This window comes from Nyctereutes procyonoides, unplaced genomic scaffold (genome assembly GCF_905146905.1).
Source record: "Nyctereutes procyonoides isolate TBG_1078 unplaced genomic scaffold, NYPRO_anot_genome, whole genome shotgun sequence".
Taxonomy (NCBI): domain Eukaryota; kingdom Metazoa; phylum Chordata; class Mammalia; order Carnivora; family Canidae; genus Nyctereutes; species Nyctereutes procyonoides.
The window spans coordinates 16,784,291-16,806,552 of NW_026575049.1; the positions used below are offsets into that span (position 1 = coordinate 16,784,291).

A 22,262-nucleotide genomic window follows, 5' to 3' on the forward strand; every position below is an offset into this window, starting at 1 on the left:
CCTATCCAGACATATAGATGGATATGCAAATATTTACATATATATATATTTGTAAATATAAACAATTTATAGATATAATAAACTACAGTTGTATATTAATTTAGTATACTGTATTGTAATTGTAACTTTGCATACACCTAAGAAAAATAAAATATAAATAGCAAACCTACAAGGTAACTAGATATCACACCATGAAATAATTATGTAGGATTATGAAAAATCTATGTTGATTTTTAAATTAATTCCTATAGAATCTATTGATGTTATAAAGATAAAATAACCTTTGAACTTCAAAACTTTTAGATAGCTTTACTTGAAAGTATTCTATAACAAATTATTGAAAATATTGCTTTTAGTCTAACATACAGTTTTATACATGGCTGGCATCAATGAAAAGATACTTTTCTCAACAATACCCTTTTCACAGCATTTTTCACCTCCTTATTCCTTAGACTATAAATCAGTGGATTCAACATAGGGATGATAATAGTGAGGACACAGCTATAATCTTGCTTTTCTCTGGGGAGGAAATGGCCCCGGGCTGGGCGTACATGAAGAACACGGTCCCATAGAACAAACTCACCAGAGTGATTTGAGGGCTACAAGTGGAGGTCTTACCCCTGCCATGGGTGGAGGGGATCTTCAGGACAGTGGAGAGTATGTAAGCATAGGAAACCAGGATGACACTTGTGGTGGTGACAATGATGAGGGAGGAGAGAATGAACAGCACCATCTTGTTCACAGACGTGTCTACACATGAGATCTTGATCAGGGCTGGGACATCACAGAAGAAGTGGTTTTCTCCACAGAAACACAAGCTGAAGGTGAATCCTGTCTGGACCATGGAGTTGATGTCTCCACATATGTAGGAGCCAATTACTAAGTGAACACAAACCTGTCGAGACATACAGACAGGATAGAGGAATGGCGAGCAAATGGCTGAGAAGCGATCATATGCCATCACGGCCAGAAGAAAGCCTTCAGTTCCAACACAGAGAGCAAAGAAAAAGAACTGTGCTGCACAGCCATTGTATGAAATTTTCTTGTCCTTGGACAAGAAAGTAGCCAGAGCTTTAGGAGCAATGACTGTGGAGCAGCAGTGATTTAAATAGGACAAGTTTCTAAGGAAGAAATACATAGGTGTGTGAAGTCTGGAGTCCATCCTGATGACAATTATCATGCTGATATTTCCCACTACGATGACCATGTAGACCAGCAAGAAGCATAAGAATAAGAGGATCTGTATGTCTGAAGCTGTTCTGAAGCCCAGTAGAATGAACTCAGTCACTTCTGAGGAATTCCTGTTCAGCTCTTTCTTCATAGCTGAGATCTATCTGAGAAGATGAGGGGATGATCATGAAGCCTGTGGAATGCCTTTCGACTCCTGAAGTTCTCAGTGAGAGAAAAAGTGCTAAGAGGTGTCCTTGGCAATGTATCTGACAGAAGAGCCTTATTTTTCTAATATATTTTGTGTCCTCATGCTGTGGGGAATGTAGATGGGCAGGGATGTCTGGGACAGTGATGACATCAGCCATCTTATGCCCTTTGCTCCAAGCTATGGAATCAGGCCCACTGAGTCTAAATTATACCTCTTTCAATCTAATAGATCTAATATAACTACCTGAACTTCCAATGCCTTGAAATCTTTTCTCAGATGGGAGATACTAATAATACCTACATTAGAGGACCACTGTGAAGGTAACATGAGAGAGTAGGAAAAGAAACATTTCAGTTACTAGCACACCTTAAAAGCATAATACATATTAGCCAAATAAATAAATCAGCAAATAGGCACCTAAAAATTATTTTTGCATTAGGAATGGAAAAATGGGTGAAACACAGATGATTTCCTTCCCCACCACAAAGGCAGTTAATTTGGTTCTCAAAACATTCCACTATTTAAAAGACATTAAGAAGGATGCCTGGGTGGCTCCGTGGTTGAGCATCTGCCTTTGGCTTGGGTCATGATCCCAGGATCTGGGATCCAGTCCCACATCAGGCTCCTGGTAAGGAGCCTGCTTCTCCCTCTCTGTCTCTGCCTCTCTCTGTGTGTGTCTCATGAATAAATAAAATACTTAAAACATAAAAATAATAATAAAAGGCATTAAGAAACATGAGGTCACTGCTTCATGAAGGCGAAAGAAGCATCAGTCTCAAAGTCACGTGAAATGATCAGACTCCTACATGAACATGCTCTGTTCAGACTCTACTTCCTACTTCATCTACTTTGAATCTCTGCTCTCTGATTCTGGTACCTCCACTCCCTTGCTGCAGCCAAACTCCAGCAAGTCTTTTTTCTTTTCCTGTCAAATGCTAACATCTTAGTTATGGAAATTATTCTGTTTACATAGAGAGACATATAATTGTTGAAGTACAGGATTAACTTCTCTAACAAGAAGTGGTTTCTCTTCCTACATATATTGCTAATTTAATTGAAGACATTATAAATAGAGCAAAAAATATCAATATTACATAGGTTTTGTTTTTTTGCTTTCTTAAATGACTATCCAGAAGATGGCGGAAGAGTAGGTTCCCCAAATCACCTGTCCCCAAAAAATTACCTAGATAACCTTAAAATCATCCTGAAAATCTACGAACTCGGCCTGAGATTTAAAGAGAGAACAGCTGGAATGCTACAGTGAGAAGAGTTCGCGCTTCTATCAGGTAGGAAGACGGGGGAAAAAGAAATAAAGAAACAAAAGGCCTCCGAGGGGGAGGGGCCCCGCGAGGAGCCGGGCTAAGGCCAGGGCGAGTGTCCCCAGGACAGGAGAGCCCCGTCCCGGAGAAGCAGGAGCTGCACCAACCTTCCTGGGCGGAAAGGGGCTCGCAGGGAGTTGGAACAGGACCCAGGAGGGCGGGGATGCCCTCGGGCTCCCTGGAACACTAACAGACACCTGCGAGCAGGAGAGTGCACCGAGCTCCCTAAGGGCTGCAGTGCTCAGGCTGGGCCAGAGCAGCTCAGAGGGACTCCGGAGCGGCTCCACTGAGGGAGCTGCGGGGTGGGAGCGCGAATCCAACACTATACCATTCTTAAAAGATCTATCCAACAAGAGGGCTTAACAATCCTCAATATATATGCCCCAAATGTGGGAGCTGCCAAATATATCAATCAATTAATAAACAAAGTTAAGACATACTTAGATAATAATACAGTTATACTTGGTGACTTCAATTGAGCACTTTCTACACTTGATAGGTCTTCTAAGCACAACATTCCCAATGAAACAAACGCTTTAAATGATACACTAACAAGATGGATTTCACAGTTATGTACAGTACTTTACATCCAAATGCAACTGAATACACATTCTTCTCAAGTGCACATGGAACTTTCTCCAGAATAGACCACATACTGGGTCACAAATCAGGTCTCAACCGATACCAAAAGATTTGGATCATCCCCTGCATATTCTCAGACCATAATGCCTTGAAATTAGAACTAAATCACAACAAAAGTTTGGAAGGACACATGGAGGTTAAGGGCCATCCTGCTAAAAGATGAAAGGGTCAACCAGGAAACTAAGAAGGAATTTAAAAGATTCATGGAAACTAATGAGAATGAAGATACAACTGTTCAAAATCTTTGGGATGCAGCAAAAGCAGTCCTGAGGGGGAAATACATCGCAATACAAGCATCCAGCCAAAAACTGGAAAGAACTCAAATACCCAGCAGAAGAAGAGAGTTAATAAACATTAGAGCAGAACTCAAAGAAATCGAGACCAGAAGAACTGTGGAACAGATCAACAAAACCAGGAGTTGGTTCTTTGAAAGATTTAATAATATAGATAAACCATTAGCCAGCCTTATTAAAAAGAAAAGAGAGAAGACTCAAATTTTAGTAAAATCATGAATGAGAAAGGCGAGATCACTATGAATACCACAAAAATACAAAGGATTTTAAAAACATATTATGAACAGCTATACGCCAATAAATTAGGCAATCTAGAAGAAATGGACGCATTCCTGGAAAGCCACAAACTATCAAAAGTGGAACTGGAAGAAATAGAAAACCAGAAGAGGCCAATAACCAGGGAGGAAATTGAAGCAGTCATCAAAAACCTCCCAAGACACAGAAGGCCAGGGCCAGATTACTTCCCTGGGAAATTCTCTCAAATGATTAAAGAAGAAACCATACCTATTCTACTAAAGCTGTTTGGAAAGATAGAAAGAGATGGACTACTTCCAAATTCGTTCTATGAGGCCAGCATCACCTTAATTCCAAAACCAAAGACTCCACCAAAAAAGGAGAATTATAGAGCAATATCCCTGATGAACATGGATGCAAAAATTCTCAACAAGTTACTAGCCAATAGGATCCAACAACACATTAAGAAAATTATTCACCATGACCAACTAGGATTTATTCCTGGGATGCAAGGCTGGTTCAACACTCGTGAAACAATCAATGTGATTCATCATATCAGCAAGAGAAAAACCAAGAACCATAGGATCCTCTCATTAGATACAGAGAAAGCATTAGACAAAATACAGCATCCATTCCTCATCCAAACTCTTCAGAGTGTAGGGATATAAGGAACATTCCTCAACATCTTAAAAGCCATCTACGAAAAGCCCACAGCAAATATCATTCTCAATGGGGAAGCACTGGGAACCTTTCCCCTGAGATCAGGAACAAGACATGGATGTTCACTCTCACCACTGCTATTCAACATAGTATTGGAAGTCCTAGCCTCAGCAATCAGACAACAAAAAGACATTAAAGGCATTCAAATTGGCAAAGAAGTCAAACTCTCCCTCTTTGCCAATGACATGATACTCTACATAGAAAACCCAAAAGCCTCCACCCCAAGATTGCTAGAACTCATACAGCATTTTGGTAGCATGGCAGGATACAAAACCAATGCCCAGAGGTCAGTGACATTTCTATATACTAACAATGAGACTGAAGAAAGAGAAATTAAGGAGTCAATCCCATTTACAATTGCACCCAAAAGCATAAGATACCTAGGAATAAACCTAACCAAAGAGGCAAAGGATCTGTTCCCTAAAATCTACAGAACACTTCTGAAAGAAATTGAGGAAGACACAAAGAGATGGACAAATATTCCATGCTCATGGATTGGCAGAATTAATATTGTGAAAATGTCAATGTTACCCAGGGCAATGTACATGTTTAATGCAATCCCTATCATAATACCATGGACTTTCTTCAGTGAGTTAGAACAAATTATTTTAAGATTTTTGTGGAATCAGAAAAGACCCCAAAGAGCCAGGGGAATTTTAAAAAATAAAATCTTTAAAAAATATTTCCCCACAGTCACTGTATACACATTATTTTTATTTTTTAATAAATTAATTTTTATTGGTGTTCAATTTACCAACATACAGAATAACACCCAGTGCTCATCCCGTCAAGTGTCCCCCTCAGTGCCCGTCACCCATTAACCCCCAGCCCCCGCCCTCCTCCCCTTCCACCACCCCTAGTTCATTTCCCAGAGTTAGAAGTCTTTATGCTCTGTCTACCTTTCTGATATTTCCCACACATTTCTTCTCCCTTCCATTATATTCCCTTTCACTATTATTCATATTCCCCAAATGAATGAGAACATACACTGTTTGTCCTTCTCCGATTGACTTACTTCACTCAGCATAATACCCTCCAGTTCCATCCACATTGAAGCAAATGGTGGGTATTTGTCGTTTCTAATTGCTGAGTAATATTCCATTGTATACATAAACCACATCTTCTTTATCCATTCATCTTTCGATGGACACCGAGGCTCCTTCCACAGTTTGGCTATTGTGGACATGGCTGCTAGAAACATCGGGGTGCAGGTGTCCCGGCGTTTCATTGCATCTGAATCTTTGGGGTAAATCCCTAACAGTGCAATTGCCGGGTCATAGGGCAGGTCTATTTGTAACTCTTTGAGGAACCTCCACACAGTTTTCCAGAGTGGCTGTACCAGTTCACATTCCCACCAACAGTGTAAGAGCGTTCCCTTTTCTCCGCATCCTCTCCAACATTTGTTGTTTCCTACCTTGTTAATTTTCCCCATTCTCACTGGTGTGAGGTGGTATCTCATTGTGGTTTTGATTTGTATTTCCCTGATGGCAAGTGATGCAGAGCATTTTCTCATGTGCATGTTGGCCATGTCTATGTCTTCCTCTGTGAGATTTCTGTTCATGTCTTTTGCCCATTTCATGATTGGATTGTTTGTTTCTTTGCTGTTGAGTTTAATAAGTTCTTTATAGATTTTGGAACCTAGCCCTTTATCTGATAGGTCAGTTGCAAATATCTTCTCCCATTCTGTAGGTTGTCTTTGAGTTTTGTTGACTATATCCTTTGCTGTGCAAAAGCTTCTTATCTTGATGAAGTCCCAATAGTTCATTTTTGCTTTTGTTTCTTTTGCTTTCGTGGATGTATCTTGCAAGAAGTTACTGTGGCCAAGTTCAAAAAGGGTGTTGCCTGTGTTCTCCTCTAGGATTTTGATGGAATCTTGTCTCCACTTTAGATAATTTAAAGATAGTTCTGTTTTAAAAAAATCTCAAATTTTTTAAGCAAATTTTACATGAAGAAATTAAAGTATTTTTTAAAAGATTTTATTTATTTATTCATGAGACACACACACACACACACACAGAGAGAGAGGCAGAGACACAGGGAGAGGGAGAAGCAGGCTCCGTGTAGGAAACCTGATGTGGGACTCGATTCCCATACTCCGAGGTCATGCCCTGAGCCAAAGGCAGACGCTCAACTGCTGAGCTACCCAGCAACCCGAAAAAATTAAAGTATTAAGCTAACTGCCATAAATATACCTTATTAAATAGTAAGGAAAGAAGAATGGATAAAAAGGAAGAAAATAATGGTAGCTCGTAAAGTCCTCACATATGCAACTGGTCAAAGGCAATAGTTGATATTTTCATTCCATGCCTTTCTTGGTCTCAACAATAACCTCAGTATCCAGAACCTATTCACCGGGTGGGATGACATAAACCTTCACTGATGAAGGATCTAAACTCATGTTGTCCTGCCATGTTGAACTGCTCTACTTGTTCATTAATATTTGCCATCAGTCATAGTAGTATTAGGAGGCATCCTGGAAAATTCCGTGGCTTACCTTTCTCCCTCTCATTTCTATTAATATCTTTTGCTAGTCAGTACCACTTACCCAAAAGAATGTTACAGAAATCCAAGTTCTTTTCATCACATGAAAGGCCAATACTCCAGAGATGAGCATTGACTGGAAAAGAATATTAGCTGTATTCAGGAGACCAGCCACCTCGGGGGAAGGTAGACTCTTGTCAAAAGGCAAAACCCAAAGTGTCTGTGTGGCACAGCATTTTTGTAGGGGTTTAAGGCAGTTAAAGGAATGCAGGGTCCATAACATTTCTCAATTACATGCAGACTCAATGGTGTCAGTTATAGACATTATCTCAATGTTTGGAGGTTGTGCAAGTGGGTTTGATTCCTGTTTCATAATGTGCAGGAGTGCTCTATTCTTTCTATGAAAGAATGCATGATCTAAACAAATAAAATGTAAAGACTATTATGTTAAAGAGAGGGCCTGAGGCTGCTTCAAGTATAGTAAGCATTTTGTTTACCTGTTGGTTCATTTAAATAAGTATCCAGGAATTTGGAGTAACTGCTGTGTTCCTCAGTAAAATTATACCTTTGTTGACCAGTAAGTATACTAATTCATCAAAGTTCAGTGTCATAGGGGTAGCAAGAAAGAAACATAGAGTAGGTTTCATAGTGGGGGCCACTTTAACCATTGTACTTGGACCAATGATCTGATATGAAAGAAATAGCTTCATATATTGGTTGCTAATGCAGAACACAGACCATATCCTAGAGGCAATAACCCAATTTTGTAAAGTGTTGACAGCTGGTCGGTCCAACAACTGAGTCTTCAGCAAGTGACTCCACCTTTCAGAAGTTCACTGATGCTGTTTGACGAGGCGCATGCTAACTCTACTGACTCTCTTGGGCTGAGTGCATCACTTTACCTCCCTTCTTACAGAGCGCCTTGCACCAAAGCATTGGTGTAATATGGCATCATAATGAACATGACATGTGTTGAGTCCTGACAGAGTGGTATTGACAGAAGCAATGTGGGCAAGAAGGACAAGATAATATCTATGCCGGAGCCTGGAGAAATAGATGAAAATTCATTCAATGAGCAGGGAAGGGAGTGGAAAAGTGTCTGAAAGATCATAAATTAATGGCTTCACCAAATTACTGAGATCCTCCTCCTGACCAAATGTGTATTACTGAGAATTCCTTTGGAAAACCAATATTCTCAAGTCTTCTTACTTAGTCAGGGAGGCCCGTCTACAAACAGATCACCTTGTCTGTAATCCTTTAATCTTATTGCTTGAAGTTCCTGGTTATCATACTAAACCACCAGCTCACAGGGTCTAAATCACCATAAGTAATTGGCCTAGATCATATTCCTGGCAGTAGAACAAATATGTAGCTTGAAATTATATATATATTTTTTCTTTTAGGTATTTTATTTTTAATAAATTTATTTTTTATTGGTGTTCAATTTGTCAACATACAGAATAACACCCAGTGCTCATCCTGTCAAGTGCCCACCTCAGTGCCCGCCACCCAGTCACCCCACCATCCACCTCCCCTTCCACCACCCCTAGTTCATTTCCCAGAGTTAGGAGGCTTTATGTTCTATCTCCCTTTCTGATATTTCCCACACATTTTTTCTCCCTTCCATTATATTCCCTTTCACTATTATTTATATTCCCCAAATTAATGAGAACATACACTGTTTGTCCTTCTCTGATTGACTTATTTCACTCAGCATAATACCCTCCAGTTCCATCCACATCGAAGCAGATGGTGGGTATTTGTTGTTTCTAATGGCTGAGTAATATTCCATTGTATACATAAACCACATCTTCTTTATCCATTCATCTTTCGATGGACACCGAGGCTCCTTCCACAGTTTGGCTATTGTGGACATGGCTGCTAGAAACATCGGGGTGCAGGTGTCCCGGCGTTTCATTGCATCTGAATCTTTGGGGTAAATCCCCAACGGTGCAATTGCTGGGTCGTAGGGCAGGTCTATTTGTAACTCTTTGAGGAACCTCCACACAGTTTTCCAGAGTGGCTGCACCAGTTCACATTCCCACCAACAGTGCAAGAGGGTTCCCCTTTCTCCACATTCTCTCCAACATTTGTGGTTTCCTGCCTTGTTAATTTTCCCCATTCTCACTGGTGTGAGGTGGGATCTCATTGTGGTTTTGATTTGTATTTCCCCAATGGCGAGTGATGCAGAGCATTTTCTCATGTGCGTGTTGGCCATGTCTATGTCTTCTTCTCTGACATTTCTGTTCATGTCTTTTGCCCATTTCATGATTGGATTGTTTGTTTCTTTGGTGTTGAGTTTAAGAAGTTCTTTATAGATCTTGGAAACTAGCCCTTTATCTGATAGGTCAGTTGCAAATATCTTCTTCCATTCTGTAGGTTGTCTTTTAGTTTTGTTGACTGTATCCTTTGCTGTGCAAAAGCTTCTTATCTTGATGAAGTCCCAATAATTCATTTTTGCTTTTGTTTCTTTTGCCTTCTTGCAAGAAGTTACTGTGGCCGAGTTCAAAAAGGGTGTTGCCTGTGTTCTCCTCTAGGATTTTGATGTACTCTTGTCTCACATTTAGATCTTTCATCCATTTTGAGTTTATCTTTGTGTATGGTGCGAGAGAGTGGTCTAGTTTCATTCTTCTGCATGTGGATGTCCAATTTTCCCAGCACCATTTACTGAAGAGACTGTCTTTTTTCCTGTGGATAGTCTTTGAAATTATATCTATTAAGAACATTTTCCTGGGGCGCTTGGGCAGCTGTCGGTTAATTATGGGACTCCTAATTTCAACTCTAGTCACAATCTCAGGGTTGTGAAATGGGGCTCCTGTTGACCTCCAGGCTGGGCAGGGGCCTGCTTGGGATTTTCTCACTGACCCTCCACCCTGCTATCCCTTCCTCTCTTAAAAATAAAACTAACAAAACAAAACCATTTTCCTTACCAGTGTCATTAGGGAACAACCAACTTGAAATGTATGGGAATGCTGCAGGAGTAGTCTATTTCCAGCTGGTGCTCATGTTACATGTAGCACCATCTATACACCTGGCTCAGTTTATTTTCTCCTGAGAAACTGAATACAGAACATCCCAAATGGTCATAACTGTAGGCTGAAATTAATGTGGTATTTTGATGGTTTTCTGTCCCACATTTTGGTCTTTAATCCATTTTGAATTTATTTATTTTTTTAATAAATTAATTTTTATTGGTGTTCAATTTACCAACATACAGAATAACACCCAGTGCTCATTCCGTCAAGTGTCCCCCTCAGTGCCCGTCACCCATTCACCCTCACCCCGCGCCCTCCTCTCCTTCCACCACCCCCAGTTCATTTCCCAGAGTTAGAAGTCTTTATGTTCTGTCTCCCTTTCTGATATTTCCCACACATTTCTTCTCCCTTCCCTTATATTCCCTTTCACTATTATTCATATTCCCCAAATGAATGAGAACATGAATTTATTTTTGAGTATGTCATAAGGAAGTGGCTCAGTTTCTTTCTTTTGCTTCCTGCTGTCCAGTTTTCCCAACACCATTTGTTGAAGAGGCTGTCTTTTTACCGTTGGATATTCTTTCCCACTTTGTGAAGCAGCCCAAGTGTTCAACAACTGACGGATGGATAAGGACATGTTAAGTATGTGTGTATCTATATGTTTATACGTATTAGTGGAATATTGCTCAGCCATAAAAAGACTGAAATCTTGCCATTTGCAACAACATGGGTGGAGCTAGAGAGTATAATTCTAAGAGAAATAAGTCAGAGAAAGACAAATACTATATAATTTTACTCACATGTAGAATTTTAGAAACAAAGTAAATGAGCAAAGGGGTAAAAATAGAGAGAGGGAAGCAAACCAAGAAAGACTCACAACTATTGAGAACAAACTGCTGGTTATCAAAGGAGAAATCAGTGGGGGGATGGGTTATATCGGTGATGGAGATTAAGGAGGGCATTCGCTGTGATACATCACTGGGTGATGTATGAAATTGCTAAATTACTATACTATAAACCTGAAACTAATATTACACTGTATGTTAACTAATGGAATGGGGAAAAAAACTAAATGGAAAAAATGCATTATATTCTCAATCTGATTTAGCCATTATCTGCCTTCAAGCAATGGAATATGAATTACTGAGATTTATTATCATCTTGGTAATCTTTAATTTATGACATACCACATTTTGGGATGCAAGAACAATGTCTTTTAGACATGTAGGAAATGTCCTTGGATGTATTATTATATGACTAAAATACGTGTAATAGTTTTAAAATTATTCTTACCTGAACTTCTATTTCTTTTCTATCTTGTGACTTTTTCATGCAAAATTGCAGAGATCCAAATTCTTTTTTGTTTCAGGCTAGGAAAGAAAATGTATCTTAAAAAATAAAAACTATCAATGACAAATCCAGAATTAAACATCCCAAACAGCGTTTAATCCCCGATAAAATAATAACCTCCTTAAGCACCACATGGCCATGTTTTTTGTTAATGGCTTTGCCTACAGGTCTATAATTTTAACTACCTATTATTAACATTTTCTCTTTCTTTAATATGATTTTATTTGACAACTTTGTATCTGTTTTCCTGAATACTGAGTGAAGACGATGAACCAGGATCCTCCTTAGTTCCCTTAGAGTATTACAGATATTTTTACACCAAAATTAAAATAAGTGCCAATGGATCTATGAAATCAAACTACGTGAAAATTTCTGCCTCTATGCTGACAAGTTTTGCAACATTTGAAAGAAAATGGGAGCAAAATGGTAATTTAAGATGACTAATAAGACCTTCAAGTCCCTGATGATCTATAGAAATAGCAGCAGCCAGAATCCATGAGAGTCATAGTTTTTTTTTCCCTAATCCTAATGAAACTATTTCAGACAATTGCAGCATAAAGTTTTTCAGAAGTTTGGAGGAAGAAGTCCCTCTGAGGACTGAAAATAAGTCAATTATACTTTCATACAAAGAGCCAGTGCCAGGGTCATCCCACGAGGACTACACCACAAACAAATGCTCCCTCTTATTTCTTCCCTTGTCAATACTCTAAGGACAATTGCAAAGTTATTTTGCATAAGACTTTTTGTTAGAAGGTATTTTTCTTTATAGTAAGCTAATGCTTGCTTCTTGGTAACTCTATCAACCTGACTGGCTGAACCTTACCCAAATCTCAAATAAGACTCTGAATACCTCTACTTGATCCTCTAAATGACAGTCTTTCAAATTCTAAAAAGACAAATATGCTATTGCCGCATAGTTCGTTCATTTCTGGATACAATGTCCTTATTTTTTATTAAGATCTCCTTTCGGCAGAAATTAAAGTGATTCGATCTTGCCAGTATCTCTCTCAAACAATCCATTGCCAGCCTTTGACATGAGGCTGCCTACAGCCTATCCCCCTTTGCAATATCACTCCATAGATACTAGTGATTTATACTTTTTCAAAGGCATGTAGACTGAAAGGTTTTTTTTCATGTTGCCTCATATCAATCTTGCAGTCAAAAGAAACCTTTTGTTTTACTTTGATCTGTTTTGGCCTTATGTGGATTGATCCTAATCCACATGCTCCCTGTTCTTGTTCTGTGGATTTTCCTACATCTTCTTCTAGCTGCTACACTATTCCTTCCCAGGTTGCAGTATTATATACTTAGCCTCTTTTTACATTTTCCTAGATTCTTAGTTGTAAAAATCAGTTCAAATACATTTGTAGATCTCTGCTGTTAGTGAGCTCTTCATGCTTTTGGACATACAGCAGTTATATCACATAGCCTTCTAAGTTTTCATGGACATAGTTTTTGGACAAAAAAAATATTCAAGATTGCTTAGTAAAGTCCCCCTCCAGGTTTATGAAGATCCATTAATTCATTTTAAAAATGTACACTTGTTAAATCACTGTAAATCCAGACGTTTTTCACTAAGAAATCTCATTGAGATTTTTTTTTAAAAAATCTCATTGAGAGACACCTGGGTGGCTGGGATCCCTGGGTGATTCAACAGTTTAGCGCTGCTTTTGCCCCAGGGCATGACCACGGGTCCAGGGATGGAGTCCCGCGTCGGGTTCCCTGCATGGAGCCTGCTTCTCCCTCTGCCTGTGTCGCTGCCTCTCTGTGTCTCTCATGAATAAGTAAATAAAATCTTTTTTTCTAATCTCATTAAAATAAAAACACAGTATATAATAATCTTCTGAATTAATATTACCTTAATCTAAAAGAGTTTCACTTGACTTTTCCTGATTCTGGAATCACCATATTACTTTGTGAAATCTAAGAAGATATCAGAACAAATGATCAGATATATTCCAAACCTTGTCATATGTATACATAACTACAAAGCTGATAATAAAATAACCCTGTCTGTTTTAGTCAGTATATCTATGGATAGGCTCAGTTGTCATCTCAAAAACTGTTCACATATGTAAGTTGAATATTATAATTCTACTTAAAAGCAGAGAACCCAGAAAACTAAATGAATTTTTCACAACCTAGCTTCATGGTTAAATTTTTATAATCTGGCTTCCTTATGTGTATTTCCAGCCTCAGGTCCTACCCCCTCATCTCCTTCAACTTATATTCACCTTCAATATGATTGAATAGACCTTGGAGTTTCAAGAATCCTTACTGTCACTCATCCTTTTTTTATTCTTTTACCTGGATATCTGTTTTATCTCTTTATTTTCACTCCTATACTGAAATTATTTGTTAACTTCATCATGAATACTTCGAAACTCTTCCCTTCATGTGTTCATTTACCACCATTATGGAAAAAGCCATCTTTAATATGAACATTGTATATATAATTGCCTATTTGCATGTCCAAAGGACGTCAAGCAAACTCATGCCAACCCCTCCTTCAACCCTAACTTAATGGCATACAAATGGTCATTAAAGACAAAAGGAAACACAAAGATTAATTACTAACCCCCAAAGTAATGAGTTTTTTTTTTATCAATGTAAGCCATAGCATTGACATGATGGCATGATGGATGAGAAAAATCATGAAAAAAAATTAGATTGCATAGACTGAAACCAACAAATCACATCGACGGAAACATTAGGGATGAGTCAAACACCTACTTGTACAAAAGATGAAAATATGTGACTCTTACATGCTTATAGTCCCAATTATTAAACACAGAGGTCTAGCCGCCTGCTTCTTACCCAACAAAAACTTATGTGCAGGCTCCTGTGCGCACCCACACACATCTGCTATCTGTATTTCCTTTTTTCCCCCAGTGTTTATTTTGTTCACTTATTTTGCTTTGCTTTTGCATAGACCCATATATTGGTTCTCTTTTGTCTGTGTTCTATTTTTAATTTTTTGTATAGTCAACCCTTTATTTAAATTCTAGTTAGTTAACATGGAGTGTAATATTAGTTTCAGTTGTCGAATTTAGTGATTTCTGTTACATACAACACCCAGTGCTCATCACAAGTGCCCTGCTTAATTTAATGCTCATCACCCATTAGCCCATCATTCCACCGACCTCCCCTCCAGCAATTCTCAGTTTGTGCTCTATAGTTAAGTCTGTTTTATGATTTGCCTTTCTCTTTTCTGTCTCTCATGTTCATTTGTTTTTGTTTCTTAAATTCCACATGAGTGAAATTATATGTCTTCTTTGGAAAAATGTCTATTCATATCTTCTGCCCATTTTTAACTGGAATATTTATTTTCTGGGTCTTCAGTTTGATGAATTATTTACAGACTTTGGATACTAACCCCTTATCAAAGATGTCATTTGCAAATATATTTTCTCATTCCCTAGGTTGCCTTCTAGTTTCGTTGATTGTTTCCTTCACTGTGCAGAAGCTGTTTATTTTGATGAAGTCCCAATGGTTCATTCTTGCTTTTGTTCCCCTTGCCTCTGGAAACATGACCAGTAAGAAGTTGCTGCAACTGAGGTCAAAGAGATGGCTGCCTGTATTCTCCTCTAGGATTTTGCTGGATTCCTGTCCTACATTAAGTCTTTCATTCATTTTGGATTTATTTTTGTGTATGATGTAAGAAAGTGATTTCATATGTCAGCATGTCGCTTTCTGGTTTTCCAAATAACATTTGTTGAAGAACTGTCTTTTTTCCATTAGATATTCTTTCTTACTTTGTCTAAGATGAGTAGACCACATAGTTATGGGTCTATTTCTGGATTTTCTATTCTGCTCCATTGATGTATTTGTTGCATCCTAACCCTAACCCATATTCATCACTACAGCTTTGTAATAAAACTTGAAATCTGGAAATGTGATGCCGTCAACTTTTATTTTCTTCAACATTACTTTGGCTATTCGAGGTCTTTTCTTGTTCCATACAAATTTTAGTATTGTTTTTCTAGCTTTGTGAAAAATACTGGTGGTATTTTGACAGGGATTGCATTAAATGTGTAGATTGCTCTGGTAATATAGACATTTTAACAATATTTGTTCTTCCAATGCATAAGGATGGAATGCATTTCCATTTCTTTGTGTCATCTTTTGTTTCTTTCACAAGAGTTTTATAGTTTTCACATTACAGATCTTTTACTTCTTTGGTTAAGTTTATTCCTAGGTGTCTCTTGGTTTTTGGTGCAATTATAAATGTGATCAATTCCGTGATTTCTGTTTCCACTGCTTGTTACTGGTATATAGAAATTCAACAGATTTCTGTACATTGATTTGTATCCTGTGACTTTGCTGAGTTCATGTATCAGTCCTGGCAATTTTTTTGGTAAAATCCTTTGGGTTTTCTACTTGGAATATTATATTGTCTGTAAATAGTGAAAGTTTTACTTCTTCCATGCCAATTTAGATGCCTTTTATTTCTTTTTGTTGTCTGATTGCTGAGGTAGCACTTTCTGTGCTATGATAAATAACAATTATGAGAGTGGGCATCCCTGTCTTGTTCCTAACTGTAGAAGCAAAGCTCTCAGTTTTTCTCCATTGGAGATGATATTAGCTGTGGGCCTTTCACATATGGCCTTTAGGATGTTGATAGAGGATGTCCCTCTATCCCTACTTTGTTGAGAGTTTTTATCAATATCATGCTGGATTTGTTGAATGTTTTTCTGCATCTGTTGAGAGGATCATATGGTTCTTATCCTTTCTTTCATTAATATGATGTATCACACTGATTAATTTGCAAATATTGAACAACTCTTGCAACCCATTGCACTTGATTGTGGTGTATGATTCTTTCAATGTACTGTTGGATTTGATTTGCTAGTATTTTGGTGAGAATTATTGCATTCATGTTCATCAGGGAAATTGGCCAGTAATTCTCCATTTTAGTGAAGTCTTTGTCTTATTTTGGCACAAAATAATTTGTTTTGGCACAGTAATGCTTGCCCCTTAGAATGAGTTTGGACGTTTTCCTTCCATTTCTATTTTATGGAACAGTTTAAGAAGAATAAGTATTAGGGTTTCTTTAAATGTTTGGGAGAACTTCCCTTTGAAGCCATCTGTCCCTGGACTTTTTTTTGTTGGCAGAGTTTTGATCACTGATTCAATTTCTTTGCTGGCTTCTTTGCTGGTATGGGTCTGTTCAAGTTTCATATTTCTTTCTCTTTCAGTTTCAGTAGTTTGTAGGTTTCTAGGAATTTATCCATTCCTTCCAGATTGTTCAGCTTGTTGGCATATAATTTTTTATAATATTCTCTCATAATTATTTGCATGTCTGAGCTATTTGTTGTTATTTTATTTATTTGAGTCTTTTTTATTCTTGATAACTTTGGCTATGGGTTCATCAATTTTATTTATTTTTTCAAAGAACCAGCTCCTGTTTTCATTGACCTGTTGTACTTGGGATTCTTTTTGTTTCTATATCATTTGCTTCTTTCTTTAAAAAAAAAAACATTTTATATATTTATTTGTGAGAAAGAGAGCATGAGAAGGGAGGTAGGGGCAGAGGCATCTGGAGAAGCAGGTTTCCTGCTAAGTAGGGAGCCTAATGGAAGGCTTGATCCCAGGATCCTGAGACCAGGATCAGAGCCAAAAACAGACACTTAATTGACTGAGCCATCACTCAAAGAATTCCTTTTTATATATTTTAGGTCTGGACTCCTTTAGTCTTTGTCTGTTTGGGGAAATCTTTATGTCTTCCTCTATTCTGAATGACAGTCTTACGGGATAGAGTACTCTTGGCTCCATATTTTCCCCATGCAGCACATTGATATTTCATGCTACATTCTTCTGGCCTGCCAAGTTTCTGAGAGATCTGCTCCTAATCTTCTTTGTCTTCCCTTGTCCCTTAGGGACTTCTTTTCCCTTGTTCTTTCAGGATTCTTTCCTTATCTCTGTATTTTGCAAATTTTACTATGATAATTCTTGGTGTTGGCCTGCTTTTGTTGGAATTGGATGTAGTTCTTTCCACAGATTAGGGATTATAATTTTCTCCAGTAAGCCTTCTGCCCCCTTTTACCTCTCTTCTATTATACTCTATGATACCAATGTTTTGTTTTATGGAGTCACTGAGTTCCCTAAGTCTACTTTTGTGATCCTAGATTTTTCTTTCCCCCTTTTATGCAGCTTCATTATTTTCCATAATTTAATCTTCTATTTCACTTATTCATTCTTCTGGTTCTCCATCCTTGTTATCATTACATCCAGTTGGTGTTGAATGTCAGTTATTGCATTTTTCATTTCAATCTAATTTGGTTTTAGCTCTTTTATCTCTATGGTAAGGGATTCTCAGGTGTCTTCTAAGCTTTTCTTGTGCCCAGGTAGTATGCTTATGATTATAGCTTTAAATTCTGGATGAGGCCTATTCTTGTATCTGTTTTAAACTCTGGGACCTTTTCTTGTTCTTTCTTCTGGGATGTATTCCTCCATATTGGCATTTTGTCTAGGTCTCTGTCTTCTTTTCTGTGTTAGGAAAACCTGCTATGTTTCCTACTCCTGAGAGTAATGGCTTTCTGAAGATGAGGTCATCATATGATGTCCAGGGCCTGGTGCTTCAGGAAATGTTTCTGGTGTATGCTACATGCACATTGCTACTGTGTTTTGGCTGCTCTATTCCTCAGATCAGTCTTCTGCAGAGTGTGTCCTTGCCTGTAGTGAGGAGTGTTTGCACTTTGACAAGAGTGTGGTGAATTTTAACTAGATATGCTCTAGCCTGCTTGTTCAAGAGACCTCGTGCTATTTCCACTAGAACTGAAACTTTATAGAACTCTATGGTCAGTAGACATGGTGTGTATGGGAGTTTATGCCAGTCTTCTGGACAAGGGGGCCACTGAACTGGTTCTCAGGCAGACTTGTGTGAGAAAAGCAACACCAGCAAAGCACCAGGAGGGGGGTTTGGTGTGAGCAGTTTAGGCTGCCGCTATTGCTGTTGTCCTGCTTACTAAATTTTATGCTAAGGGGCAGTGGAGCCAGCTCCTTTGTCCCCTGAGGGAGGCAATGCCACCTCCCTTCAGTGCACTCCAAAAGGGGGAAAGGTCATTCCTGGTATATCCCAGATGATCCTCAGGTCATGCCTTTGCCTCCGTGCTATCTGCTCATGTTCTCTACAGCACTGCAGTGCCCTCAGGGCTCTATACTAACCACACTATGAAACTCTAAACTCCAGTCTTTGAGCTCTACTGGTAACAAAACTCACAAAAGTCAGCTCCTCCTCTTTTCCCAGTCAATGTCTTTGGGGAAGTGTTCTGTTTATGCTTATGCAATCTCATAATCTCAAACAATCTCCCTCTCCCTCTCCGTCTCCCTCCCTCCCTCCATCTCTCTGTCTCTCTTTCTCTCTCTCTCTCTCCTCTTCACTTCTCTCTATGACCTAGGCTCCCTACCTCCACACGATTGTGATCCACTTCTCCCCAACATCATATCTCTGCACCTCCTACCTTACACAATGTGGCCTCTTCTCTCCTTTGAGTTGTGCAACTTGTTCAATCAGCTTTCAGATCTAGTTCTAGGGTATTCAGAATGACCTGATTTTACCTAGCTGTGCAGGGGATCAGGCAAGCCTAGGCTCCTCCTACTACTCCTGCATCATAGCTCATTCCTTCCTGTCACTAATAGTGACAACTTGTAATCAGCTCCATTTTTAGTTATCAAATTTCTCTAATAACCTTTTTTTCTCTATAATACTTTTTACATAGTACTTGAAATAATCCTCACATTTATCCTGTTTTTCTTTCTTCTCATGGCTACAGTGATCAAACTTAGAGCCTCTCATCTCAATGAATATAAATTTTTATTTATTTTTAAAAATTCTTTTATTTATTTTATGATAGTCACAGAGAGAGAGAAAGAGGCAGAGACATAGGCAGACGGAGAAGCAGGCTCCGTGCACCGGGAGCCCGACGTGGGATTCGATCAGGGGTCTCCAGGATCGCGCCCTGGGCCAAAGGCAGGCGCCAAACCGCTGCACCACCCAGGGATCCCGAATATAAATTTTTAAATCCTATATGATTATCTTCTCAGCGTTCATATTTTCAAGTTTCCAGATTTATGTTTTCTAAAACACTTTTTTACTTGTGTCATTCTTTTCTTAAGAAAAATGATTGTACTCATTTATTTTGAGAGACAGTGTGAGTGGGGGTAGAGGCTGAGGAAGAAAGAATTACAAGCCAACTCCATGGAGAACTGAGCATGGAGCCTGACATGGGGCCTTATTCCATTATACTGAGATCATGACCCTAGCTATATTCAAGTGTTGAATGCCAACCTGCTGAGCCACCCAGGCATTGCCTTGTCATTCTTTTCTAAGAGATTTTGTAAGTTCGCAATTTATATTTAGCAAATTAGGCTTTCTACTACTCTCCAAACTATGACCTCATGAAATTTATGGGCTGCCTCACTTTGCATCCATTCACCTTGCTCTGTCTAGGGTTAGCACGCTGACGTGAATTATCCTCAATTTTCTCTCCTTGAGTCTAGTTCTAAATCCTACCAACATCTAAGATTCAATTCATATCTGTCCAAGTTATACCATTGTTTGCTATAGTTGCCAATTTTGGCACCATTTCTTCACATGCTTTTTCAATATAATTATAGTTATCCTCATGTATTATAGTATCTAAGTATATTTTCATTATCTCGTGCATATCATTTGACATTTCCAGCTGGATTTTCTGCTGTCTTAAGATGGAATGAATTTCTCTATAAGGCCCTATAGCATTTATTCCAATCAGGGTGCATTATGGATGCTCATTCTTTGTTTATTGATTGAATGAATTTCTATCTGCTTATTCTAAAATAATATCAAGTAACTTGCAACAAAAATAGTGAAAGATATTTTGACAAAAGTAGTGTCAAACACTTTTCTAGGCATTTTTACACAGACTTCATTATTTGTTTCTCAAATCAATTTTACCAACTGACCACTATGGCTTATGTACCATTTGTATCATTGTAGAGATGATAAAACAGAGCAATTTAATATAGGGTGAGGAGCCCAAATTCTAATCCAGGAATTGTGGCTTCAAACAACCATTTTAACCAATAAACAACTATTCATGTTTATAATCAGCAAAATAAAAATGACAATATTATACAAAACTAATGAAAGTATAAACTTTATATAGGTTACTTAGAATCTTTTCTATGGTTTAGTTTCAAATACTCTCCTTGAAGGTATGACAGTCAAGGTTGAACAGGAAAGTAGTCTTTGCATTATTTTATTTTTTTGTATTCTTGGAGAAAAAATGTTATACCAACACATCAAAAAAAAGCAAAGTTTTCTTAGCATTAAATTCTAAAAATAACTTCATGTGTAGAGCTTATTATCATGGACAGAATAATATGTTTATGCTACGTGCAAGGGAAGATTTAATATAGTGACATGTGATAGTAACTCTATAAAAGCTAAGATCTTGCACTAAGAGATTTGCAGAAGATTAAGTTAATTTGGTCATTTAGTATACTCCCAGGGTTTAACTTGATCCATATATACAATTTGTATTAACTACAGTGGTGTTAATAGTTTACACACTATTTATTTCTAAGAGTTAAGTTTTTCAGAGCTGGAAAGATAGATTCTGCTTTCTTTTTTTAAGATTTTATTTATTTATTTATTTATTTATTTATTTTTAATTTTATAAATTAATTTTTATTGGTTTTCAATTTACCAACATACAGAATAACACCCAGTGCTCATCCCATCAAGTGTACCCCTCAGTGCCCGTCACCCATTCACCCCCACCCCCCACCCTCCTCCCCCTCCACCACCCCTAGTTCATTTCCCAGAGTTAGAAGTCTGTATGTTCTGTCTCCCTTTCTGATATTTCTCACACATTTCTTCTCCCTTCCCTTATATTCCCTTTCATTATTATTCATATTCCCCAAATGAATGAGAACATACACTGTTTGTCCTTCTCCGGTTACTGTGGCCAAGTTCAAAAAGGGTGTTGCCTGAGTTCTCCTCTGGGATTTTGATGGAATCTTGTCTCACATTTAGATCTTTCATCTATTTTGAGTTTATCTTTGTGTATGGTGCAAGAGAGTGGTCCAGTTTCATTCTTCTGCATGTGGATGTCCAATTTTCCCAGCACCATTTATTGAAGAGACTGTCTTTCTTCCAGTGGATCGTCTTTCCTCCTTTATCATATATTAGTTGACCATAAAGTTCAGGGTCCACTTCTGGGTTCTCTGTTCTGTTCCATTGATCTATATGTCTGTTTTTGTGCCAGTACCACACTGTCTTGATGACCACAGCTTTGTAGTACAACCTGAAATCTGGCATTGTGATGCCCCCAGATATGGTTTTCTTTTTTAAAATTCCCCTGGCTGTTTGGGGTCTTTTCTGATTCCACACAAATCTTAAAATAATTTGTTCTAAGTCTCTGAAGAAAGTCCATGGTATTTTGATAGGGATTGCATTATACGTGTAAATTGCCCTGGGTAACATTGACATTTTCACAATATTAATTCTGCCAATCCATGAGCATGGAATATTTTTCCATCTCTTTGTGTCTTCCTCAATTTCTTTCAGAAGTGTTCTATAGTTTTTAGGGTATATTTTGAGAACCATTTGAATGGTAAATGGTTCTCCAACCTTTCATTTTCAGGTTGTAGGTGTCCTTCTGTCTAAAATGAGTCTCTTGTAGACAGCAAATAGATGGGTCCTGCTTTTTTATCCAGTCTGAAACCCTGCGCCTTTTAAGGACTCACGAGACTTCATGACTGCAGAATTTAGATCCAATCAGGCAGAAATTAAAAATCAATTGAATGAGATGCAATCCAGACTAGAAGTCCCAACGACGAGGGTTAACGAGGTGGAAGAACGAGTGAGTGACATAGAAGACAA

General features: G+C 38.2%; 1 protein-coding gene across 1 annotated transcript; it reads right to left on the reverse strand.

Annotated features, from left to right (window-relative positions):
• Positions 1–469: 469 nt before the first annotated feature.
• On the reverse strand, positions 470–1,321 carry LOC129511364 (olfactory receptor 12-like). Its single transcript, XM_055327952.1, has one exon. The coding sequence runs from the start codon at positions 1,319–1,321 to the stop codon at positions 470–472; it is 852 nt and encodes a 283-aa protein (XP_055183927.1).
• Between the last annotated feature and the right edge of the window lie 20,941 nt (positions 1,322–22,262).

What these genes read in the sequence shown, in the direction of transcription:
- LOC129511364 (XM_055327952.1), bottom strand. Translation starts at nt 1,321, where the DNA reads ATGAAGAAAGAGCTGAACAGGAATTCCTCAGAAGTGACTGAGTTCATT.